Here is a 21,477-nt window from a genome sequence, read left to right as displayed (position 1 = left end):
AACAGCCTGTTTTATTCATAAACATTAATCGTTACATGCCAAATAGTTAATGCCCATTAAAGTACTGACTGGCCAGTCAATGACTTCCTTGTTAATGTGCAGGAATTGAAAAAGAGCAGTAGTTTGAGGAAAAATTTGAAAGACTTCATAGAACATTCCTATTTCTGGTGGAAGCGACCTACTGAATATTCTGTGATTCAGGGCCCACTGAGTAGAAAAACTTGCAAGTGTTTTTGCGTGATAGAGCTCTCTGTCCTTCAACATCAGATGCCCTGAGAAGCAAGCATCTACCGAGGGGACTGGCTGTACAGGGTGTGACAAGTAGGAACCCACCCCTAAGCTGTGTGCACGTCCACCTCCCGGTGGCCCTTCTCACCAGCATATAGATTAGCAGATTTTATAGAGCAGCATTTAAAGCTTTGAGCACCCCAACTTGCATCTCCAACAGGAGGTGTGTGCACATAGAAGAATCTGCACTCCTGAAAGAAGGCATGCTTGTACCCTGTGCCAGGAGGGTGCATATCATTGCAGGTGTACGCCTCTGTGTGCGTGATTAGAAATTCTTGTGATTAGTTATTAAAAGGCGTTCAGAATTTTGTAGGTGTTGGTTAACTTTTTTAAGCATCTAGTACAGTGGTTTATCTGTTGTACTGCTGATATTGACCCTAGATTTACAGTTCACTGCCAATTAATTACGTGACATCAATAAATCAATACTCTCATCCTGATGTACTTTAGACTACATGAACTGAGCAGTTTTTCCCTGTGACACCAGTAAACAGAAGCCATCTCACTTCCACAGTGAAATGGACTAATAATACAATGGTAATGCTGAAACTACATTGAATACTTACATGTCTGTGGGTATTGTGATAAGATTAGATTTGTAATTCAAAAATAGTCTAGAAATCTCAACATGTTCTTCAGGCTTCTTTACCACAGGCTCTGGAAAAAAGCAGCTTGTTAAATATATAAAGAATTATTTAATAGTATAATTTTGACAAATAATTCTCCTAGGTGATTCATCACCCCTAAATAATTCTCCAAATATCACTGCATACACTTGAAAGGAAGATAAACAGGGGTGACTAGGTCATGAAAAAGAAGTCCTTAATACTCTGATCCTTATTCTGCAAGGTATTAGAAGTGTGCTTAACCTACACATAAGGTTTTCCAAATTAGCTCAAAACAACTGTGGCAGCATATTCTGCCTTTGCTTATTTCCTCTGTTTCTTATCCCAGTATGTTTTGCTAGCATGCCTACAATGCCTTCATATTCAAGCTATCTCACATCATGCATTTAACTCCATTATGCAGTATAGACAAACACTAGAACAAGTTTACCTCTAAAACTATGAGTTGCAGCAGGACTAGTTACATACTTTAAATGTTTAAAAGGTGTTCAGAAGCTTTCATGGCTTCACATCAGAGAGCTGATGCATTGCTTTGATAACAATCCCTCTTAATTTTCTCCAGTAGACTGATTTTTGGAGATAAATTAAGACACTTCCCAAAGCGTTTAAGAAATAATAGAGCTAAGGGCAAGTAATACAAAATTGGGGTGGGGTGCTGAGGGAGAGAAAAAGTAATCCCTAGGGAAGTTCCATTGAAATTAAACTAATGTTCTAAGTTTGGTCTTGAAAATGTTTATAATAATTAAAATGTAATTACAAATTTATTTTGGAGGTTTAAGCAGACAGACCTTGGGGCTCAGATGTCACAACAGTTTCCTTTTTCTGACGGAAAAGTTTCCAACGAGGAACTGGTGGTGGTTGTGGCGGTGCTGTCAGAGGACAGGACCTAGTTCTAGTGATCAGGACAGGATGGCTATAGGTGTGGGTAAGCCCATATTGCCTCAGCTTCTCTGAAGAATCAGCCTACAAAACATAGAAAGAAAATCTGAGTAGGGTCAGATCTTTCAAATCACACATCTCTGACAAAGAAGAACAGTATGCACAATCTAACTGCTTGGATAATGAATGAAACAAAAATAGTTCGCCTGACAAGACTATCCAGAAATATTCTAATTAGAATTTGATATTCAGCAGAATAAGTATAATTGAGTACTTAGAAGTATTTACATATATTTTACTTTTCATAATAGATTCGTCACTTTTTTCAACTTATTTATACAACCATATTGGGTTAGGTGCTACAGAGAACATATAAGTGAAGCAGAATGAAGATGTAAGAAACCAACAGTGACAATATTTTGATTTAAATAAACATATTTTAAAATACTTTTTCCATGGAAAAAAGTCCTTACTTCATGCTGAATTTAAAAAGCAGCAATTCTTAAAGCAGCTGGTCTTTTAGGTAACTCGTGAGATCTCCATAATGTAATATCACTTTGAACCAATAAATCATTAAAGTTAAACTGGCTAATTAAGAAAACACATTGAAGACACTGCAGCTGACCTGCGTACCAAATCCCTTAGCAACAGACTTAAGAGCAATTTTAGATGTGGACATTGAGTGGTGCTCTTCCCATTAAAATAATAATGGTCCAGTATTTCACATTTTTTCACTATGGAAAGTTCTGTTACAAGATTTCTACGTCCTTTTTATTTTAAAAATACACCTTTTATTTGCTAAATAAACCACCCATAACTTATTGCTTTAACATGCTCATCAGCAAGTCTCTTGATTGCTCCTGCTCCCTGTCAAATGTTCCTAATGTTCTGTACAAACTCTGCAAAGAATGTAGCTGTGGTTGTCAAGAGTTACATGAAAGGAGAGGATCAAATTAAACATGGTAAAGTACACAAGCAATATAACAGCCTCATTTGACCTCCGAATGTATAAAGATATATTACAGGAATGGTGTTTTTTAAACCATTTTAACCACAAGAAATCCACTACGCTTCTATGTTTAATTTCTGACAATTTCCGTTTTTCTGGCAGTTTTTACTAAAATACTGGTTTAGACATATAGATTCATCTGCCTCATCCTATTTGGTCTGCCATGCCTCTTTTTCAGTCATCCTTATACCCTAACACACTGAAGCCAAGTTTGAGACTCAAGACGTTAAGTGGCAGGAACAACAGATCCCTATGTCACCATTTTGTTTGATTTTTGATTACTTATTATTAGCAAAGAGACTGTATTGTTTGAGACCTTAAATTAAATTAAAATAAAATCACAGAGAACAAGCTAGTCTTCAAAACAGCTTAAAATACATAACACAATTTAAAGAAAATCTAAAAAGAAACCGCAAGAATTACGAGCAGTAAGCATAACACCTGCAAACCATTTGTGTAAATTTCTTTATTCTATGAAGCCTATCAGTTTCCTGAAAAGGCAGCTGAAATTTTAATGTTCTAATTACAATAAATATGATTTAAATGTACAAAATATTTGATCTAATTAATAACCAACTCAAGAAAGCCTGCTCTGGATAACTAATAGCTTTCTGCAGAACATGAGTGACTAAGTGGAAATTTAAGCATTGTTTTTTTTCCCAGCTGCATGATGTTATACTCTCTCCAGCTGCTTTCACCAGTTGCAACACCAATGATATATAAGGACGTAAACATGCTATTCCTTATAGAAAACATATCAGAAAATGTATATTGGAGAAGTCAGTAACTGTAGTCTTAAAAAAAAAAATCATGTTTTTCAAGTAGCCCTTAAAATAATTAGGCTTTCCATTTAGAAGTCTCTCATCATGATGCATTTTCTAGTCCACAACTAGTCTCTCCTAGGAGACTTCAGCTTCTGGGATCCAGAGGAAAGTGGAAAAAACTGAAAAAATGAGCAGGCTGTGGCAAGAAAATGCATGTTCAGAATACAGATAAATTTAACTGGTTGTTATTACCTGGCGACAGCTTCACAACACTAATTTTATTTTATTTTTTTTACAACATAGATGCTACAAATGAAACTCCCTGATAATAAAATAAGTAATGCCTTCCTGTTCTCAGAGCACAGAACCTTACCATCTGCCCTAACGAAAAAATATCCTCTTCAAACAAGTGTAGTGGTACACAGGCAGCATACACGGCCATTTCGGGCTGGGCTGGCACAGAAGACTCTACACAGAAAACATCAACATACCTTAGAACCGGGTAAGCCGTAAACAGTAAATAAATGTTATTGTATCTCACTCTAAATTATTCTGCTTTCTCTGCCTTAGTTTTATTATTCTTTTCTTTTACTGACTGTTATTTCATTGAAAACAAGAGCTCATTGTAAACTACTCAGAAGAGAAGCCATAGATGGAAAAAACTCATTGTTTTAATTGTTTTAATTCTTAATCTATTTAGGTCTTTGCATATTTTATTTCTTCTACACAAGCGAATAACAGAAACCACGACTTAGAAATGCAAAAGGTCAGATGTAGCTCTTGACATCGTTATTTTGCTTTTTTTTCAAAATTTAAAAATACTAGATACTAGCATGAAGAACACAATACACATCATCTGGGTAGATGAAATAAAAAAGCACCGATTGGTCAGTACTAGCTAAAGGCTGCTCACCAGTGAAACCAAAATTCAACCTTGCCAACAAAAGAATCAAAATCCAGTGCTCTGGCCACTTTTGCCATGGATATGAAGCTTGAGATAAGCAGTTTGAGAAACAAAGTGCTTATAAACCAGGGTTGTTGCTCATACTTCTGCCAAGGAGATGGGAGAATGGAGGTGATGATGGCTGCCTCAGAAAGCGTGAGGGTATGACTCCATAGCTCTTATCCCACACCCTATGGGAGCTTTTTTTCTTTTAATTCTGCCATAGACAAGGCATAGAAGCAAGGGCATGCTCGCTTTGTTACCCCTAGGAACCTGTTGCACTAGGCAACCATGCAATCATCTCATACCTGTATCTGTGAAAGAAGCCATTATTAATTCCTGAATGAAGAGAAACCAAAGCTGTCTGGCTGACAGCCAGTTCACTCATGCTAAAGAAAAACTAGAAATCTAAAAAAGACAGTATTAGAAACACAGGTCTGCAGTTTGACCTAAAAGGCAGCTCCAACAGAAGACTATCTATTTCTGTTTTCCCTTAGTCATCTAAGAAAGCATATGAAGAGCAGATTTCAGTACACAGGTTGTGACACCTGTTTTTCACCACAATGTCTTGTCTTTGTTCTCTTCAGCTCCACCTCAAATACAGGATAATTGCTTCCTACACTTAGTAAGTATTCAGCTGGAAGTTGTTCTAAGAATAGGTATTTTCTGTGAAATGGAATAAAACAATGCTATCTGCATATTAAGAAAAAAAAAAGAAAGAAAAGGGAAAAGAAAGGAAAAGGAAAGACAGGCAAGTGGCTGGAAAATACCAGACTCCATTTATTTAGACGGTTTGTCATATTTTTTTTCTTAGAACAGTAAGATATCTCTGAATCTTAAATACTCTTCCAGAAATTCAATTACTTAATTAAATATCAGCTGATGGTAAATCAGAGTTATTTTCCAGTGGATTCTTAATATTTCTCACTGCACGCTTGCGATTTCTGTATCAACCACAGCTCTTGTGTTAGCTGTGGGTTTCAATTTATTCAAAAGCAAGGCTATAATCTAGGTTTAATCTCAGTGTCTACTGACATATCTGATCTGTTACAAATATGGCAGTAGTAACTATGATGTCTTACACACTACAGAACAGTACGTGCCACAAGACACATCAGTTTCATTGCTTGCAGAAGTATTTATCAAATAAAAGTATCTAACCAAATACCAGGTGGAATGTAAAGTGGTCACACTCAGTCCAGATGGCTTGTGAAATACAATGTCTGCAGGACAGACAATAAACAGCAATGAACAAATTATTAGAGCATGCAAATGATTAACCAGGCACACCACATTCCCTTTAATAATACTATTACAATACTAGAAAGATTTTTTAGATTATGCCAGTATGTTTTAAAAATATATTACTTGACCTTTTCCCACTGTACAAAAAGTAAGGAGGATGTATGCAAATTATTTGCCACCAGGTGTACTGTTGATTAGTGTGAAATCAGCATCTGGGGAAACTACTTAAGACCGATAGCCTTGATGAAAAATTTTATAACATATGGTACAACAAAACAGATTCAACAAAGCCCGTTATTCATAGCCACCCATGTGGATTTAAGAATTCTATGGTGCTTTGCTAAAAAATTCTTGTAGCTGCTTATGTTTCACATTCATGGCTTTGCAAATTCATTTACAGAGAGCGAGTACTACGGAACCTGAACAAATGTTTCAGTCCCTGGTAGAAGGGAAAGTATCGTTTGAATTGATCCATGTAAAATATATATTCAGCCACTTAAAAAGACAGACCAGGAATTAAAATTACTAGTTTCAGTAGTTCTGAACTGTTTTTATTTTTTAAAAAATCATAGGTTTTGAAGACTCACAAAAGAATTTTCTCACTGTACCTTAATGTTTCTATTAAATATTGTTTTGTCAAACAGGCTGATGCTGAGTTTTAACTTTCCAAAACACTTCAATTGGCTTTTAATATCCTTCTTATCATGTATGCAGCTCTTATGTTAACCTCTGTGGTTGTGTTAGGCATGGATTAGCTTAGTCTATTGGAGGGTGGTTTTCTATTCTTCAGAAAAACGACGTACGTGCTTTTCAGAATTGACATAAATATTACAGTGTGGTAATATGCATTTGAAAAGCTGGAACAAAATGCTAGGGTCTGGTCCCCACTTCTAAGTGAAAACTCTTTTGAATAGGCAAAGGAAAATGAAAAGAACTCTTCCAACACTTGTGTAATATTATAATATTGTGAAAATACTATTGTCTCTAATTACAAAACTCGTATCAAGGCACAATGAGACTTAGCAAAAATAAATGGCTGACTTGTAGAACAAATGCCCAAATACCTGGCTAATGCCCTCTCCAGTGGAATAGTATTCCCTTTCCAGCAGTTCAGAAATTATTAGGAAAATCATTACTCAAGAAACATAAATGAAAAGTGGAGTGGTGGTTCTTTATAGGGACAAGGGGCCTAAGTAGATCCTATCATATCATCATAAACACTTTTTATGGAATAAACTGACTCCTAGGTATGAAAGGAGAAATAGTTTTTGGAAGAAAAGCTGCTGAGTGGAAAACTGCAGATTGTGTGCTAAAATGGGCCAGGAGGAACACTTGAATTGTCTACAAAAGCTTCCCAAGGACTGGCTGGCCGACAAGCCACAGGACCAGAGAGCTGGTTGCTCTCAGGAAGAGTCCTGACTGCCCAGGTGAAGGGCTCCTTATTCTGCTGGGTCCATGCAACAGGATGAATAGAGAAAAAGGTCCAATATTTTGAGGATCCTGTAACTTTCGGGAGTGCAGTAGGCATTGCTTTGAGTACTTAAGTGATTCAGAAGTGTATCTATACATTTGTGTTGGGTCTGGCTGGGATGGAGCTAACTTTCTTCACAGCAGCCCATGTGGTGCTGTGTTTTAGATATGTGACCAAAACAGTGTTGGTAACAGATCCAAATGTGTCAACTGTTGCTGAGCAGCACTCACATAGCGTTAAATCTTTCTGTTTCTTCCTCTGCTACCCCAGTGAGCATGCTGGAGGTGGGTAAGAGGTTCAATACTACTGATTCTCTCTGCCATCCCACTGGTGGGGCGTGAGTGACTGGGTGGGGGCTTAGCTGCCAGCCAGCCTCAATCTACCAAAACATCATAACCCACACAAAACCAAAAGCCTGTAAAAGAAGTTTCCAAATACTTAGAAGTAACTGGTATGTCAATGTGTACGAAATTAAACAAGGTAATGCCTATACAATGCAATGAATACAAAAGGTTTTGCCATTTTAGAAATAAAATATCAACAATACTTAAATACCTCTTTAGAAATAATTCACATTTATCACAGAAAGAACAATTCCCTCAAAGTCCTCACACTCAACAGGTAGAGCAAAATATTGCAATAAGGAAATGCATACTTTTATGGTGCTCAAAATGATTATTTTTTTCATAAGTGGCTTGAAAAGTAACAAAAAAAGAAAAAAAAAACGTTGTTGCATTTAGTAAAGTCACTGTTACAACATTCCCAAGAAAATTTGGAAACTTTTTGCAACTACTGCCTCAGAAGTCTGACTTTGAACCCAGCCCTTGTGTCTCATAAAGCCTGCAAGCTTCTTCTCTTGTGGCTACAAACTCACAACAAAAATGTGGTTGAATTCAGTATTATTTAAAACTGCAGTTCTGGGTTTTTTCCCTTGCAGTCCAACAATCTTAAATTATCTCACTGCCTCTGACTTTATAATCTCCACATTTAGTTCTGTTAAAATTCTTATCAAGTTTACTAGTTAGCTATCTACCTCAATCTTTTTCAAAACTTGTTCCTGGTTCAAGCCTAGGATGAAAGAGTTCTCTGACCATCGTATTTGAGCCCTAAACTAATAACCTTTCTAAATAACCTCTTCACTCTCTTTCAGAAAACAACATAAACTGTGCTTTAAATGGCAGAACAAAGATCAAAATGCCATGTAGTTTTTCATACAGAAACACTGCCTGATGATTTTTAATGTGCTTTCACTCATTTCACACAGTTTCTAGAATTCATCATTTGGATCCTTCTGCTTTGCCTTTGCTTTTTCTCCACGATGTGCTTGAGTACTAGTCACGTTCCTTCTGTTCACGTGGAACATCTCATTTCCTATTCCACAACTACCACCACTAAAGCAAATTATGTTCCTGCAATACATTTTAAAATGTATTGCTGTTTAACTCTTTTAATAGTATATAAGGTAGGAATGCAAATTAATATGATGACAAACAGCAATATCTGTTTGATATAAATTAAAATTATTTAAACCACTAATTTTAATCAGGATTTAAATCAAGAATCAGGAATCCAATTTACATAATGAATTGCATTCTTGTTATACATTTTTACTTCGTAGCTATTTCCCCAAAGACAGATGTTCTACCTACTCTTACGTCTTGATTTGCAACTAGATAATATTCTAGTTATTAAATGTTTCCTACTGCTAGCCAAATGGAAATGCTGCATGTATGCAAATATAAGCAACCACAAAAGCAAATCAGCTTAATGTACAATAATGAAGATTTTCTGTATTTTATGCTACTAAGCACAACATTTCTTGTTGACTGATTAGTTGAATTTATTCATATTATTCACTTGTGATTTGTTTAAACCACATATTGGTGGTTTTTAAAAATAATTAAATTGAAATGCACAAATCAAGAATTAACTTGATTTTTATGATATCATGAATGTATCAATACAAAAAATAAATTCAAGTTACGTTTCCAGAAGAAAAGAAATTATTAAACAAACTGTGGAGTGAATTCTCATGAATATCTGTGGTCACCCTGCCCTTCAACAAAGAAGCATTTCTGCTTTTTCCAGCTGCAATTTACTGAATGAAGTAGATAAGTTACTAGAGAAGAAGGGAGGTTGGGTTTTTTTTTTAACAGAAAGTTTACTAGTAGAAAAAATCTTGGTCCTACATGACTGGCCAGCAACTTCAAAATATTCTGCATAGATTTACTTTACCTTTTGACATCAAACACAAACTATTGCAATATTAATCTTAATGTAATTTACAAGATTTTAATAGGTTAGAATGAATTCAGCCTGTAAAAAAACGACAATATTTTTAAAAAATCAGTATATATAATCCCTTCTCCCAATTAAGTTCAAAACCAAGTAAAAGCAAAGCCCTTTGCTTTTATATATATATCCTGTCTGTATTTTTAGCTTCAAAAGAATAGGACTCACCTTCAGATAAGGCCTTAAGAGAACGCTGGCTTTCTGCCAACGTTCGTGAAGACTGCAGTGTTAACTTGTTTTTTTCTTTTTCTCCTTCTCTGCTTTTCTTCCTTCCATTCTCTCCCTGCTCTGCTTTTTCTATTAAGCAAAATAAAGATTAAATATTTTTCTTTCTCAGATACAAACTTTCAGTCATAAAGTCTCATATGTGTAAAATACTTCAATGACATTTTAGCTAAACTAAAAAAAAAAAAATCAACAACAAACTATTCCAACTCAGAAGAGCTGTGAGATACAATAAAGAACTAATACCATTCAGTTAAAAAAACACCAACACTCTTAAAATGTAAATGCAGATTTACTGAGAAGGGGCCAGGAATGCTTTGGTACCACCTTCCCGTTAGTGCACAACTGTCATGTCCCTATATAATGCTTGGATTCCTGAATTCCTGGCACTGTGTTAAATATTTTCTTCATGTCCTTGCTCCTATGCATCAGTAACTTCAGAAAAAAAAAAATAATCTAACACAGATGAGGCATAAGTTCCCAATGGACATGGAAGAAGAAAGTCTCCCACCATCACTGCCTTCTTTCAAGCCTTAGAATTTAAGACTATAGGAAAATCCATTTCTAATGAAATTTCTAATTTCATTTCTAATGAAAAAGATCCCAAACATTAATAAAGCATCTGAACAGAGCTTGTGGCCTCAGAGATGGAGATTACAGAGCTGTATCATAACATAATGCTTCCCTTATTTTTAGCTGTTTCAGTTACTAACAGAATTTCTATGTCTTAAGCAGGATTAAATTTACAAAGTTTTCTGGGAATAAATTACAGCACCCTGTTAGACAAACAACAGTGCTGTTCCCAGGGGCTGCATCCCTGTGCATGTCCATTCCAAACTGAAATATCTACTATACTGGTGGGTAGGTCATAAAATGAGAGCAAGAGTTCCTAAGAAGACAGACTACCCCCTCAGCCAGGTCTCTTCTAAGATTTTTGTAACACTTCTGATATTAGGACGTAGTCTTTGGGATTCAAAGTGTGGAAGGAAAGGATTTTTCTGAAAATCAAGGAAAAAACAGAAATTTTAGTATACGATTTGTACCTTCCAAAGACATTAGAAGTGTTGCGAAATTGCATCCATGCCTTCAAGTTAAAACAAAAACTAAGAAAACTAGTCTCAAATACAGACACTGGAGAACAATACCCTGGAACAAGTAAGTTTCTAAACCTAAGGTTTTTCATTTAAATGGAAATAGGATGAGCAGCTCTTGAAGAAAATTAATACCTATACCTAGTAGCATAAACAGAAAAGCTGCTATAAATAAAAATGCAGGTAGACATTAGAATGTACTTATTAGGACTCTGTAGGCAATCACATTTTGTAACATCCATTATGAAATGTTTAATTTATTTATGGTCAGAGTAGTGTTGCCTTTGGGGAAACTGTAAGCTCTCTGATTGTTATGTCTCTGCAAGGAACCAGGCTTTAAAGAAACAGCTGTGACACAGAGCTGAACAAATCTCTGCCATAAAATGAAGCTGTTTTCATAAAATAAGAGACTAGCACTGCTTCTAATGAGACCTACAGTTAAAGCAAAACCTTTTCGAATTTACACCATTGCAACATGTTTGGTGAGACAACAAACATTGCCTGTGGCATAATAAAGATACACAAATTCTAAGCCAGAGGTTATGCTAACTTTATTTACGTTTAGCCTAAAAAGATAACACTACCTAAAATTACAAACCTTTGCCAACTTTATCAGCTTTCTCAAGTTTATCTGACTGTTTATTCACAGACGGAACTTCATTCTTTAACTCGGAGTCTTTAGTCTCTTTAGGTTCTGTATCTGACTGAGGACTATCAAGTTCTGGAGTTTTCTTATTTGTCAACTTAAATTCTGGCACAATCTCTTTCAAAAAGCCCCACACTTTGTCCAGGTATCCAGGCCTTTAAAAAAAAAAAACAACAAAAAAACCCACAACACCACATGTATATGTCAATGAGAATGATATTTGTAATAAGAAAACGAAGTGTGATGTTCATTTAGACAACACTATACTAAAACTGACAGTCCAACTCTTCAAAAAGTTACTGGGTTATTTTAGCAAATAAACCACACTTGCCTGATTTCGTGCATCAGCCAATTTGTGAATAGATTACAGACAGACCCATAAAGAAACAGGTAGTTGTTAGAGAAGCATGTAAATAAAGAATCCATTCTAAAGATTTTAGTAGATAAAAGTTGCAGCAGGGAAATTGGCAGACCACTTTGCAGCTACACCAACTACAACTTGATCCTGGCTCTGTACATTAAAAACCTTCCCAAAGGTACTTTCAAACTAGGTTTTCATAACTTTTTCAGCACAAGTACTTCCATGCCTCTTCCACCGATTCCACTAGCTACAACAACTTTTGATATGACACAACAGCTGCAGTCGTACTGTTTCTCCACAGAATCTCAGTGATTCCAGAAATCATCTAAAACTGAATGAATCATTCAGGGCCATGAATAACCCTCAAGCATGCTTACTGCATGGAACCTTTTTTTTTTTTTTTTAATAAAATAATTGATTGTACAATGAGCTAAAGCCACCTTATACTACTACTGCAAAGACTCTGTGGTATTTGCATTTTCTTATTCCAGAACATACTATATCTGCAGTAAGTTCCAGGGTTGTCAATACTGGGTTTTGCTGTTGCTGTTGAAAAACTAGCTACATACAAAACCAAAATTTAGGTTACTTAGATAGGCTACATACAAACTACTGTAAGACACAAAATATCAAAAACTTAAATTGCAAGCGTAGCTTGAGACATAAAAATTGCTGCAATAAGAGCTGAAATAGCCTTTGACTGAACTTATTTAATATTGAAATGCTGTTATAAAGAACGATTATACCTAAATAAATTATATATAAACCAAAACTATTTATTTAGGTATTCATTAGAATGTATACACCAAAAGGCAGAAAAGTGTAATTTTAAAAAGTCTGAATATTTAGTCCCTGTATCCCAGTTATTAATTCAATAAATGGAATGACAAGCTGCAAAATCAGAATGTCTATTCTTTAAAACCACAAAACAGACTTGAACCACACAGGAAAAAAGAAAAACGTTATTATAGGTTGGAAATACTGTTTTTGACTGGAAATAAAAGCATATCAACTGTTCCAATTTGAAAGGTGAAAACAGCATACCAGCTGAAGTTGATTACTTCCAAATTCATTATAGTATACTTTCTATATGACATTCAGATTTCAAGTTATTAGTATTACTGGCAGACATTTTATATTTGTATACTACATGAAACAAAGTTTTCTCTAACTCTGTTTTCACCACAGTGTTTAATATTAGTTAAAAATAAATTAATTTTATGAAGAATAGGCACCAGCTTAACATGATAAATAGCTTTACAAGCAACTGTATGACCCACAAAGAAAAACACAATAAAATTGCATTCCTTGAAGGCATATTTCTCAAGTGCCAGAATTAAAACCCATACACTTCCCAAAACTGATGGTGACAACTTCTAGGGTTCAGCTTTATTTTTCATAATGCCTTATAGAATTAAATATTAAATAACTAATATGTAAACTGTTTAATAGAAGAACTTACTGGAGAGGAATAACTTCTGGTATCCATCCAGTCAGTGTATGAAGAACTGTAAATTCCTCCAGCTCTCTTCTTCCAGTTTCACATATACTATAAGACAAAAGCAGACGTTACACAGAATTGTAATATAACCAACTTGCAGTAAACTCTGTAGTCTACATTGCTTTCTGTAGGAGCAAAACCATAAATAAACAGAACAGCTTGCTGAAAAACAAGTTATTAACTGCAATTTCAGCAGTTTTCCAAACCACTGCTTGACTACTAGCCTACAAAGCCAAATTTTTTATGCCATTGGATCAGGTTCATTGTTTTAGCATTCCCTCCGATACAACAACAGTTTCAAAATTGTTAGTAAGCATACCAAGTATACTGGCACACAGTTAAGCCTTTTTTTGCAGAGTTGGAGCTGTGGGTTTGAAATCCCTCATGCTAGAAGGGGGGTATGAATCTAGAACTTTGATTTCCTGAGCAGCTGCTCTAACCCCCAGGTTATTATGCACAAGTTGGTTGTATTTCCAGTGTACCACACTCTACTCTTTCAAACTGATAGCACTCTCCGGAGAGATTCCTGTCTGTAGATCCTGAGAGGACCAAGGTTAAAGATGCCAGTGCTTGGCCAGCTTGAGCTCTGGAGAAATGCAGTGTTTCAAACACATCCCTGCAAACAGTTTCCTAACAGGCAGCTCTAGGCAACTCCCTAGCCTGCATAGAAGTACATTAGACCATGCTTCTGAGAAGCATAACTTGATATGACCAAAAGAGGGAAGCTTGACTACCCAGATCAGTGTTTTGAATTATTTTCTGAAGCTTAGTCGTTTAAACACTTGGTGTTCACTGCTTATCTCATAGGAATCTAACCTGTGGCCATCATTTGTCAATAATTGCGCCACAGGCCAGTTTCAGGGAAGTGGACCACCGTACAGCCCACAACAGCAGAATTGTAGCAAAAGCATCAAAGTAGCTTACAATGTTTTTCCATACTGGTTAAGTCAATACTGGCAAAGGCTGACAATTAAAATTTCATTAAAAATTCTTTAACATTTCCATTTGGCAGAAAACCACATGTGAAGCTTTTTAGGAATAATGGCAAACGACAAGAGCACTCCAGTTTCTTTGCAAAGTTTTCTGTGCATAAATTTACAAACACATCTAAAAAGGAGACATAGCACCTTCTGTAGCTACAGGGGATTTTACTGATTTACAGCGTCAGCTTTCACAAAAGTGTATATTTGTCATTACCAAGTTTTTAGCAAAATATATTTCCTATGTGTATTAAAACAACATTTTGCAAACTCCATGTGACTTCACAAAACAAACTAGAAGTGAGATGACTCTGCTTTCATGAAACCCCACCTGGAGTACTGCACTGGGGGGCCCCAACATAAGAAGGATATGGACGTGCTGGAAGAAGTGCAGAGGAGGGCCATGAAGAGGATCAGAGAGCTGGAGCACCTCTCCTATGAAGATGGACTGAGAGAGGTGGCATTGTTCAGCCTGGAGAAGAGAAGGCTCCAGGGAGACCTAATGTCTACATCCCAGTACCAAAGAGGGCCTACAAGAAAGCTGAGGAGGGACTTTTTACAAGGGCACGGAGCGACAGGACAAGGGGCAACGGATTTAAACTGAAAGAGAGTAGATTTAGACTAGATATTAGGAAGAAATTTGTCACAGCACTACCAAAACTAGCCAGCTGCAACCATCCCATACCAGGTTAACTCTAATAAGTAGCTCACGTGCCTTGCCCCAGCACGGCCACCAATCCCCCGCAAGGTTTCAAAAGTTCATCTACTGTCCATACTGTCTCTTCATCCTCTTCAGGGCAGTCCACACTGCTCCATCCCTTTGCCGTGTCTGGGTTCTTCCTTCTCTGGTCTCCTCTTCCAGCCAGCCTCTCCTCATCCAGGTCCCCTTTTTTCTGCTTCTTTCAAGGCCTCTCCTACACCCAGGGCACGCACACTCTCTCTCTCTCTCTCCTCCCTCTGTTTCTTCCAGGTCTCCCTCCACACAGTCCTCCTCTTTATACAATCCACCCCTTCCATACCCCTTAGAACTATTTAACTACTTAGCAGGAACCAGCCACAGCTGCACATTATCCACGTCAGCCAACCCACCGCCCCTGAAGCCAGCCCACAGCTGGATATTATCAACGTTAATTAATCCAGCTTCATTCCTTTGCAATTCCTCCACAGAAATTCTTCACTGTGAGGGTGGTGAGGCACTGGAACAGGTTGCCCAGAGCAGCTGTGGATGCCCCATCCCTGGCAGTGTTCAAGGCCAGGTTGGATGGGGCTTTGAGCAACCTGGTCTAGTGGGAGGTGTCCCTGCCCGTGTCAGAGGGGTTGGAACGAGATGATCTTTAAGGATGACCCTTCCAACCCAAACCATTCTGTGATCCCATGACTAAACATACCTCGTATTTGCCAGCTTAATGATAGCTTTGGACAGCAACATTGGCCAAAGTTCTATTTGACAGGTTGTAGCTGGTAGTAACAAACTATCTTCTTCATTGAAAGGCATAGTGTCATCCACAGTGATCTTTCTCCAGCACCCCTGTGACAGAGGGAGGGGGAGGAAAGAAGAGCAAAAATAGTGTTTCTGGGCTAGAAACAGAACATGTATGTAAGAGAACTTTTAACACTTTCCTAAGAACCTAATTCTACTGTAATTTGATTTACATTACAAATGGCTCTAAAAGTTCTCACATAGTATCTGAGAAGCATGGAAACAGTATTCATAACATTTTATTACTGCTCTGACTTATTAATTTCAATGATTAATCTAATTGGAGCTACTGCCTAATATATTTCCTCTCATACCTGTAACAATGATTAAAAAGTGGCTTAACTAAGATACCAGTTTTGCAAACGCCTCTTTAAGGTGTTAGTCTGGAAAATACTTGTGATATAAGCAGTCCCCCTTGCTTCCCAAGAACTACCGGGGGATGCTGGCTGCAGTGGTCAGTATCCTGGAAAGCATTAAGATTATATCTAACAAAATGTTATAGGAAATAACTCAAAATGACCAAATGTTAAAAATATCCACATTTCCAGAAAAAGGAAAAAACAGGCAAAACAAGATACTGATGTCTCCAGTACCAGATAGATATTTAATTAGTAAATTGAACTAGTATCCCATAAAATAATCTTGCCTACCATTCTCTAAAAAAGTCTAACTAATGATCACTACATAATAGAGGCCAAGGAATTAGTGGAGAAATGCAAGTACTTCTGTTAACTCACCAACAAAATGATGAAGAATGACCAAATCACTAAAATATTCACCATATGTTATTAGAGAGGGCAAAACTACTGCTTTCTGCTTGTAACTAAAGTGTGGCTCCGAGCTGAAATGCCTGTCAATTAACTTTACATGAGTTAGGTTTCAGAAGAAAATAAATTTAGACCATATGGCAAAGATACCTAAAAACCTTAAAAGAGGCTAACATTTTTTAGGATAGAAACTTTTCCTGACAGTCAAAACTAAATATTTAAGATTTCACAAGTTTGAAAAGGACCTGGTAAGTGAAATGATCACATACTTATTTCCTCTTTCAGTAATTGCTGAAGTTTAATAGACAGAACAGTTCAAGTTAAAAAGTAAAGAAAGAGACTGAGGAGATAACTGGTTTTCTGCAGCTGAGGACACTTTTTAATTCAGAGTAGTAATTCTGTGCATGTAATTCTTAAAAGACAACAGTATTTTTGTGTATATATAGCACCATTATTTTTTTTCCCTCCTCACCAACTGCTTGCCTTTTATGCTTAATAAATAATATAATTCATATTGCAATTATTTTCTATCAGTGATAACCTTTTTATAGCATTTCACTATTAACTCTAAAAACAATTATGCTGGTTTAAGCAGGTAAGACACCAACAAAAAGAAAGAAACATATGTGGGGAGAAGGTTTATGGATAGAAAAAGATATCTATAGGTGAGAAAAAGTGGAAATGAAGAAACAAATTCAATAAACCTCAGGAATGCAAAATGGAAAATTGGATATGGGGTGGCACTGAAAGAATATTGTGCCTATTATGGGAAAAAATACTATCCACAAGTTTGATCTGGTGGATGACAACCCCCTCAGGACTTAATACAAATACTTTACTGAAACAAGTTCATTATTCTTCCACTGTGCCTTCTCTCCCTATTAATTTTCCACTTTCTCCTGCAAAATCTGTTTCACATCTATCTCTAATTTGTCTTTTCTCATTTGCACATTTTCTTTAACCTTCCACCATCTGACACTATTTTTTTTCCTCCCTGATTTTCTTTCTGTGAAATACAGCTGTAAAACCAGAGGAAAGGAAATTAAATAAACCCAAAGGCCCAAAACAGACACAAAAAAGCCTAAACTGCCCTGATAATTCTTATAGATGCTTTAAAATGCAGTGTTTTATCACATGAATACACAACCTCTGCAGCATTAAATTCACACACAGAATAATGTCCTCTGCTGAGGAACATGGGCAACATAATTTCTTCCTTCTCAAACTCATGCAGCTCTTATTCCCTATATGAATATAAGATATTCGGTCTGTAGAGGCAGTACTAAAGGATACGGAAAACACAGGTATGCAAATCAGCTAAGTGCTCCCCCTTACAGGAAAGTTAAGAGATTCTTCCAGTTTTAACTGCTGTCCTATTTCTTCCTCAGTGATGGCTAGCTGACATGTATCAAAAGCAAACTATAGGAAAGTTCCTTTTAAAATATCGTATTTGATCTATGCTGTATTAGAATGGTACATTTTTCTTAATTCAAATATATGATGTAGGATTATTTAAAAGTAAAACTAATACACTCAGGGGTTTATTGCCTCTCAGGAAGCACATATCAAACTGCAACGTGCATAAGTGCAGTCATTCAGAAGCTCTCCTCAGCTTTGTCTGCATTTATGTTTATTCCAAAAGACAGACAGATTTATAAACAATTTAACAGGGTGATAGAGAAAGTAAAAGAAATCTCTTCTTACTTTTTATTCACAGGAATCTTTTGTACTATAACCACTAAGTAACGGTTTCCAGCATAGAAACAGAATATGAGAAAATTTCCAAGGATCATGGAAGTGTTTGAATAATTATTTTGTATTTGTAACTTCAGAGATTTCTGAAATAACTTTGTGCTGAGGTGTTTCCAAGTGACATACTGCACGCAACTGCAAGGCTCTCTACATAGCTCCAACACAAAACATGGCCAGTTTATCCATCCAAGGCACTGACCTGCTGCTGTCCCTCTCCAGGAGCATCATCTGCTGATGTGATGCAAGTGCCTTTATTCTGAAGTTCTAAAAACACCCTGAGATGGGAAGTTTGTGCCCTCTCTTTTTGTACAGCAATACTAATTATCTCAAATAATGGTAAACTGGAGACTTGCCATGAGGACCATTAGGAAGACAAGATCTCTTCACTCTTCAACAGATTATATATATATATATTCTCTTCTTCTCCTCTAGTATATTTTACTTTTTTCCTATTGTTATGCATTTAAGAGTGTTGTCCTTGAGTATACTGACCTGCAGACTTACATTCCACCTTCCAAATCCTTTCACTAACCACATCAGCATTTTTCACAGTCACAACCCTCACAAAACCTCTTTCTCCCCAAATCTGAGTTTCATTCGTATACTTATTGTTGCTCTTTCTTTTGACTGCCTCTTATTGGCTGAGAACATCTTTTCAGGAGACCTCTATTTTTAATTTTTTTTACCATGGCTTAAGACCAAAAAAACCCCTTCAGGTTGTTCTTTCCTGATTTTCCTCCTCTCCTCTTGCATTTCCTTCAATCTTTGGTGGTTCCTTTTTACTGTATGGGGTTTTTCCTGTACATATCTATTAATAACATATTGTCCCAGAAAGCAAAGTGAGCATTTTTTTTAATTACCCAATCACATTTTAAGCATATGAAGTAGTGCTGAATATGCCATTTTCCTCAAAATCTTTTAATATTTATTTGCCTTTTCTCCTAATTAATTATGCCATATTTTGGATTTAATTTATCTAAAGTAAAATTCTAGCTCTTCATCCTTTCTGTATTTCAGTAAGAAGTTCCTCACTAGGATCATCTCCTTTCCATTTGTAACTAACTATATACAATGCCTTTGTAATCTCAATGAAGCTGGAAGAGACCCAAGTTAAACACATGACATCCTAAAGTCTAAATGATGCTGAAACTTTGAAAAAGAATCCAGGTGCCACCTTTGGGTTTTGGTCCCATGACATACATCTTTGCAGAGCAGTCATAGCTGTAGTCATGGAACTTTCCTTGCAGAAACTGGGAATTTTAGTCCTTAACAGCTGAGAAGGGAAGAATATTCAATTATTCCACTCTTAAGTTATGGATGGTTAGTGCTCTAACCATCACATTTTATGTAAAAAGCAGAGGTGGCAGCCATCTGATAAAAGATATGAGCTCTCTATAACTTTTCCTGCACTCTCACAGAATAATCTAGCATTTGGTATCTGCATAAACAGATGCACCTAATACAAAGCCCTGCTTAACCTTCAGGAAATCTCTCAGAAACTCTGGATGTTTGACTAATTCAGATAGTTGACTCTCATACTGAGTGAGGAGCTTAATTATCCTTGAAAAAACCCCCACACCTATTCCCAGTGACAGTACCAGACCACTTCACCACTTAATTCATCTACCTACATTCTGCTGCTAGAGACAGGTGGAGTGGTGATGCCTAAAGAAGGAATCTCCAGCAGGCACTCTGAGTAATGTCCGTAGCTTACCTGGATCTACTGATACAAAAATATTTAATTTGAGCAGCTGAAGCCTCTTAGCCTGCTGTGTTAGACGTGGTTATGTTTGTTCAATTCACAGTGTGCCAAGGAACAGATATATCTCTTTCAGCCTTCCAGTGCTCAGTCAACATATTCATCAAACAACAGCTTGTTGGTGGTTTTCTTTTTTAACTTTGCCATTTATGTTTTTATTATCAATATTTTGTGATAGCTTGTTTTAAAATATTGCGTATCAGTACTATTAGCAGCTTAAATTTCTGGACTGCTTAATTACCTGTCTGCATTGTCTTAGCTGTTCACTTGTATTCATAGCATTGATTTTGGCTTTTTTTAAAAAAAAGCTTTTACACATTCTTTTCTAGGTTTTGTTTCTTTTTTTAAAGTATAACTTTTTCTGTTTCCATGAATGGTATTTTTTTAGAAGCCCAATGGGGTGCCTTTTGAGTTTTCACTAACACTTCCAACTTTATGTTTCCAACTGACTGCGTCAAAAATATTTTCAAATTTGGGCAACTGAAAGTTTAATAGGTTCAATTATATGTCTTTGTGTTTTGTGATATATTCTGTTTGCATAAAACAAATGTAACCAGAATAACCCTAACAACATTGACAACTTCTAACTTTTAGGTCAAAGATTATTTATTTGTTTATTAGTATGAGGTTCAATACTGAATTAAGTGTACCCTGTTGACTGTAAAATGCATTAGGAAGTTACGGTCTGTTATCTTTAGAAGCTCCATGGGATGTTTTTGTTTTACCGGTACATCCTCAGTAAATGGTCCTCACACTGGAAGTCTTTGATCACCTTTAAATAAAACTGCATACAAATATCTCTGTAAAGTCATCCAACTAAGTTACTTAAACAATAAAAATCATTCTTAACCCTAATAGACCAGAAGTGTGGGCCAGCTGTCTGGCTCTACTGAACACTTCCATCAAAACTCTGTATTCTGTCATTCACTACACAGGAACAGAAATATTTTGAATATTATTTCAAAACCATTAATGCAGGCACACACAAAAAAATGAAAAGATGAAATTAAGACTGAAACAAAAATGGGGTAAAAGTTATTGAGTGAAAATTTAATTTATATAGTTTATAGTGCAGGGCAAACTTCACAATCAGTATTCATCTCTTCCTCTCTAGCAAAAATGAAATGAAACATACCTTCCTATCTAGTTAAAGCCAACAAACACTGAGAATTCAAGTGGTAAAAGCAATTTCCATTGATGCTTAGTATTGTCATAACATTGTGAAACACAGAGTTTAAAAAAAAAAAAGAAAACCAAAACCAAATCACAAACCATTGGACTGCAAGAGAGCACATGGTTTAGAAATCAACCCTTTTAAAAACCCTGTAAAAACAGGATGTAAAGGACCACATGCAGGTCAAAGAAACTACAAATGGTGAAAATTAATCACGTCTTACA

At 36.2% G+C, this 21,477-nt stretch overlaps 1 protein-coding gene across 1 annotated transcript in view; it reads right to left on the bottom strand.

Moving 5' to 3' along the window:
* The window catches only part of ADGB (androglobin), a 117,492-nt gene that overhangs the window by 68,143 nt on the left and 27,872 nt on the right, over positions 1-21,477 (bottom strand). Inside the window, exons 6-12 of the mRNA XM_040599405.1 lie at positions 15,710-15,849; positions 13,303-13,389; positions 11,432-11,634; positions 9,686-9,814; positions 3,940-4,034; positions 1,703-1,877; positions 855-945 (exon numbers count right to left, since the gene is read on the bottom strand). Coding sequence (XP_040455339.1) covers positions 855-945; positions 1,703-1,877; positions 3,940-4,034; positions 9,686-9,814; positions 11,432-11,634; positions 13,303-13,389; positions 15,710-15,849 — 920 coding nt within the window. The remainder of the gene's footprint in view (positions 1-854; positions 946-1,702; positions 1,878-3,939; positions 4,035-9,685; positions 9,815-11,431; positions 11,635-13,302; positions 13,390-15,709; positions 15,850-21,477) is intronic.

The sequence above is a fragment of the Falco naumanni genome, chromosome 6 (genome assembly GCF_017639655.2).
Source record: "Falco naumanni isolate bFalNau1 chromosome 6, bFalNau1.pat, whole genome shotgun sequence".
NCBI lineage: Eukaryota > Metazoa > Chordata > Aves > Falconiformes > Falconidae > Falco > Falco naumanni.
Note: the sequence above shows the minus strand (reverse complement) of the source record. Positions and strands in the feature narration are given on the sequence as shown.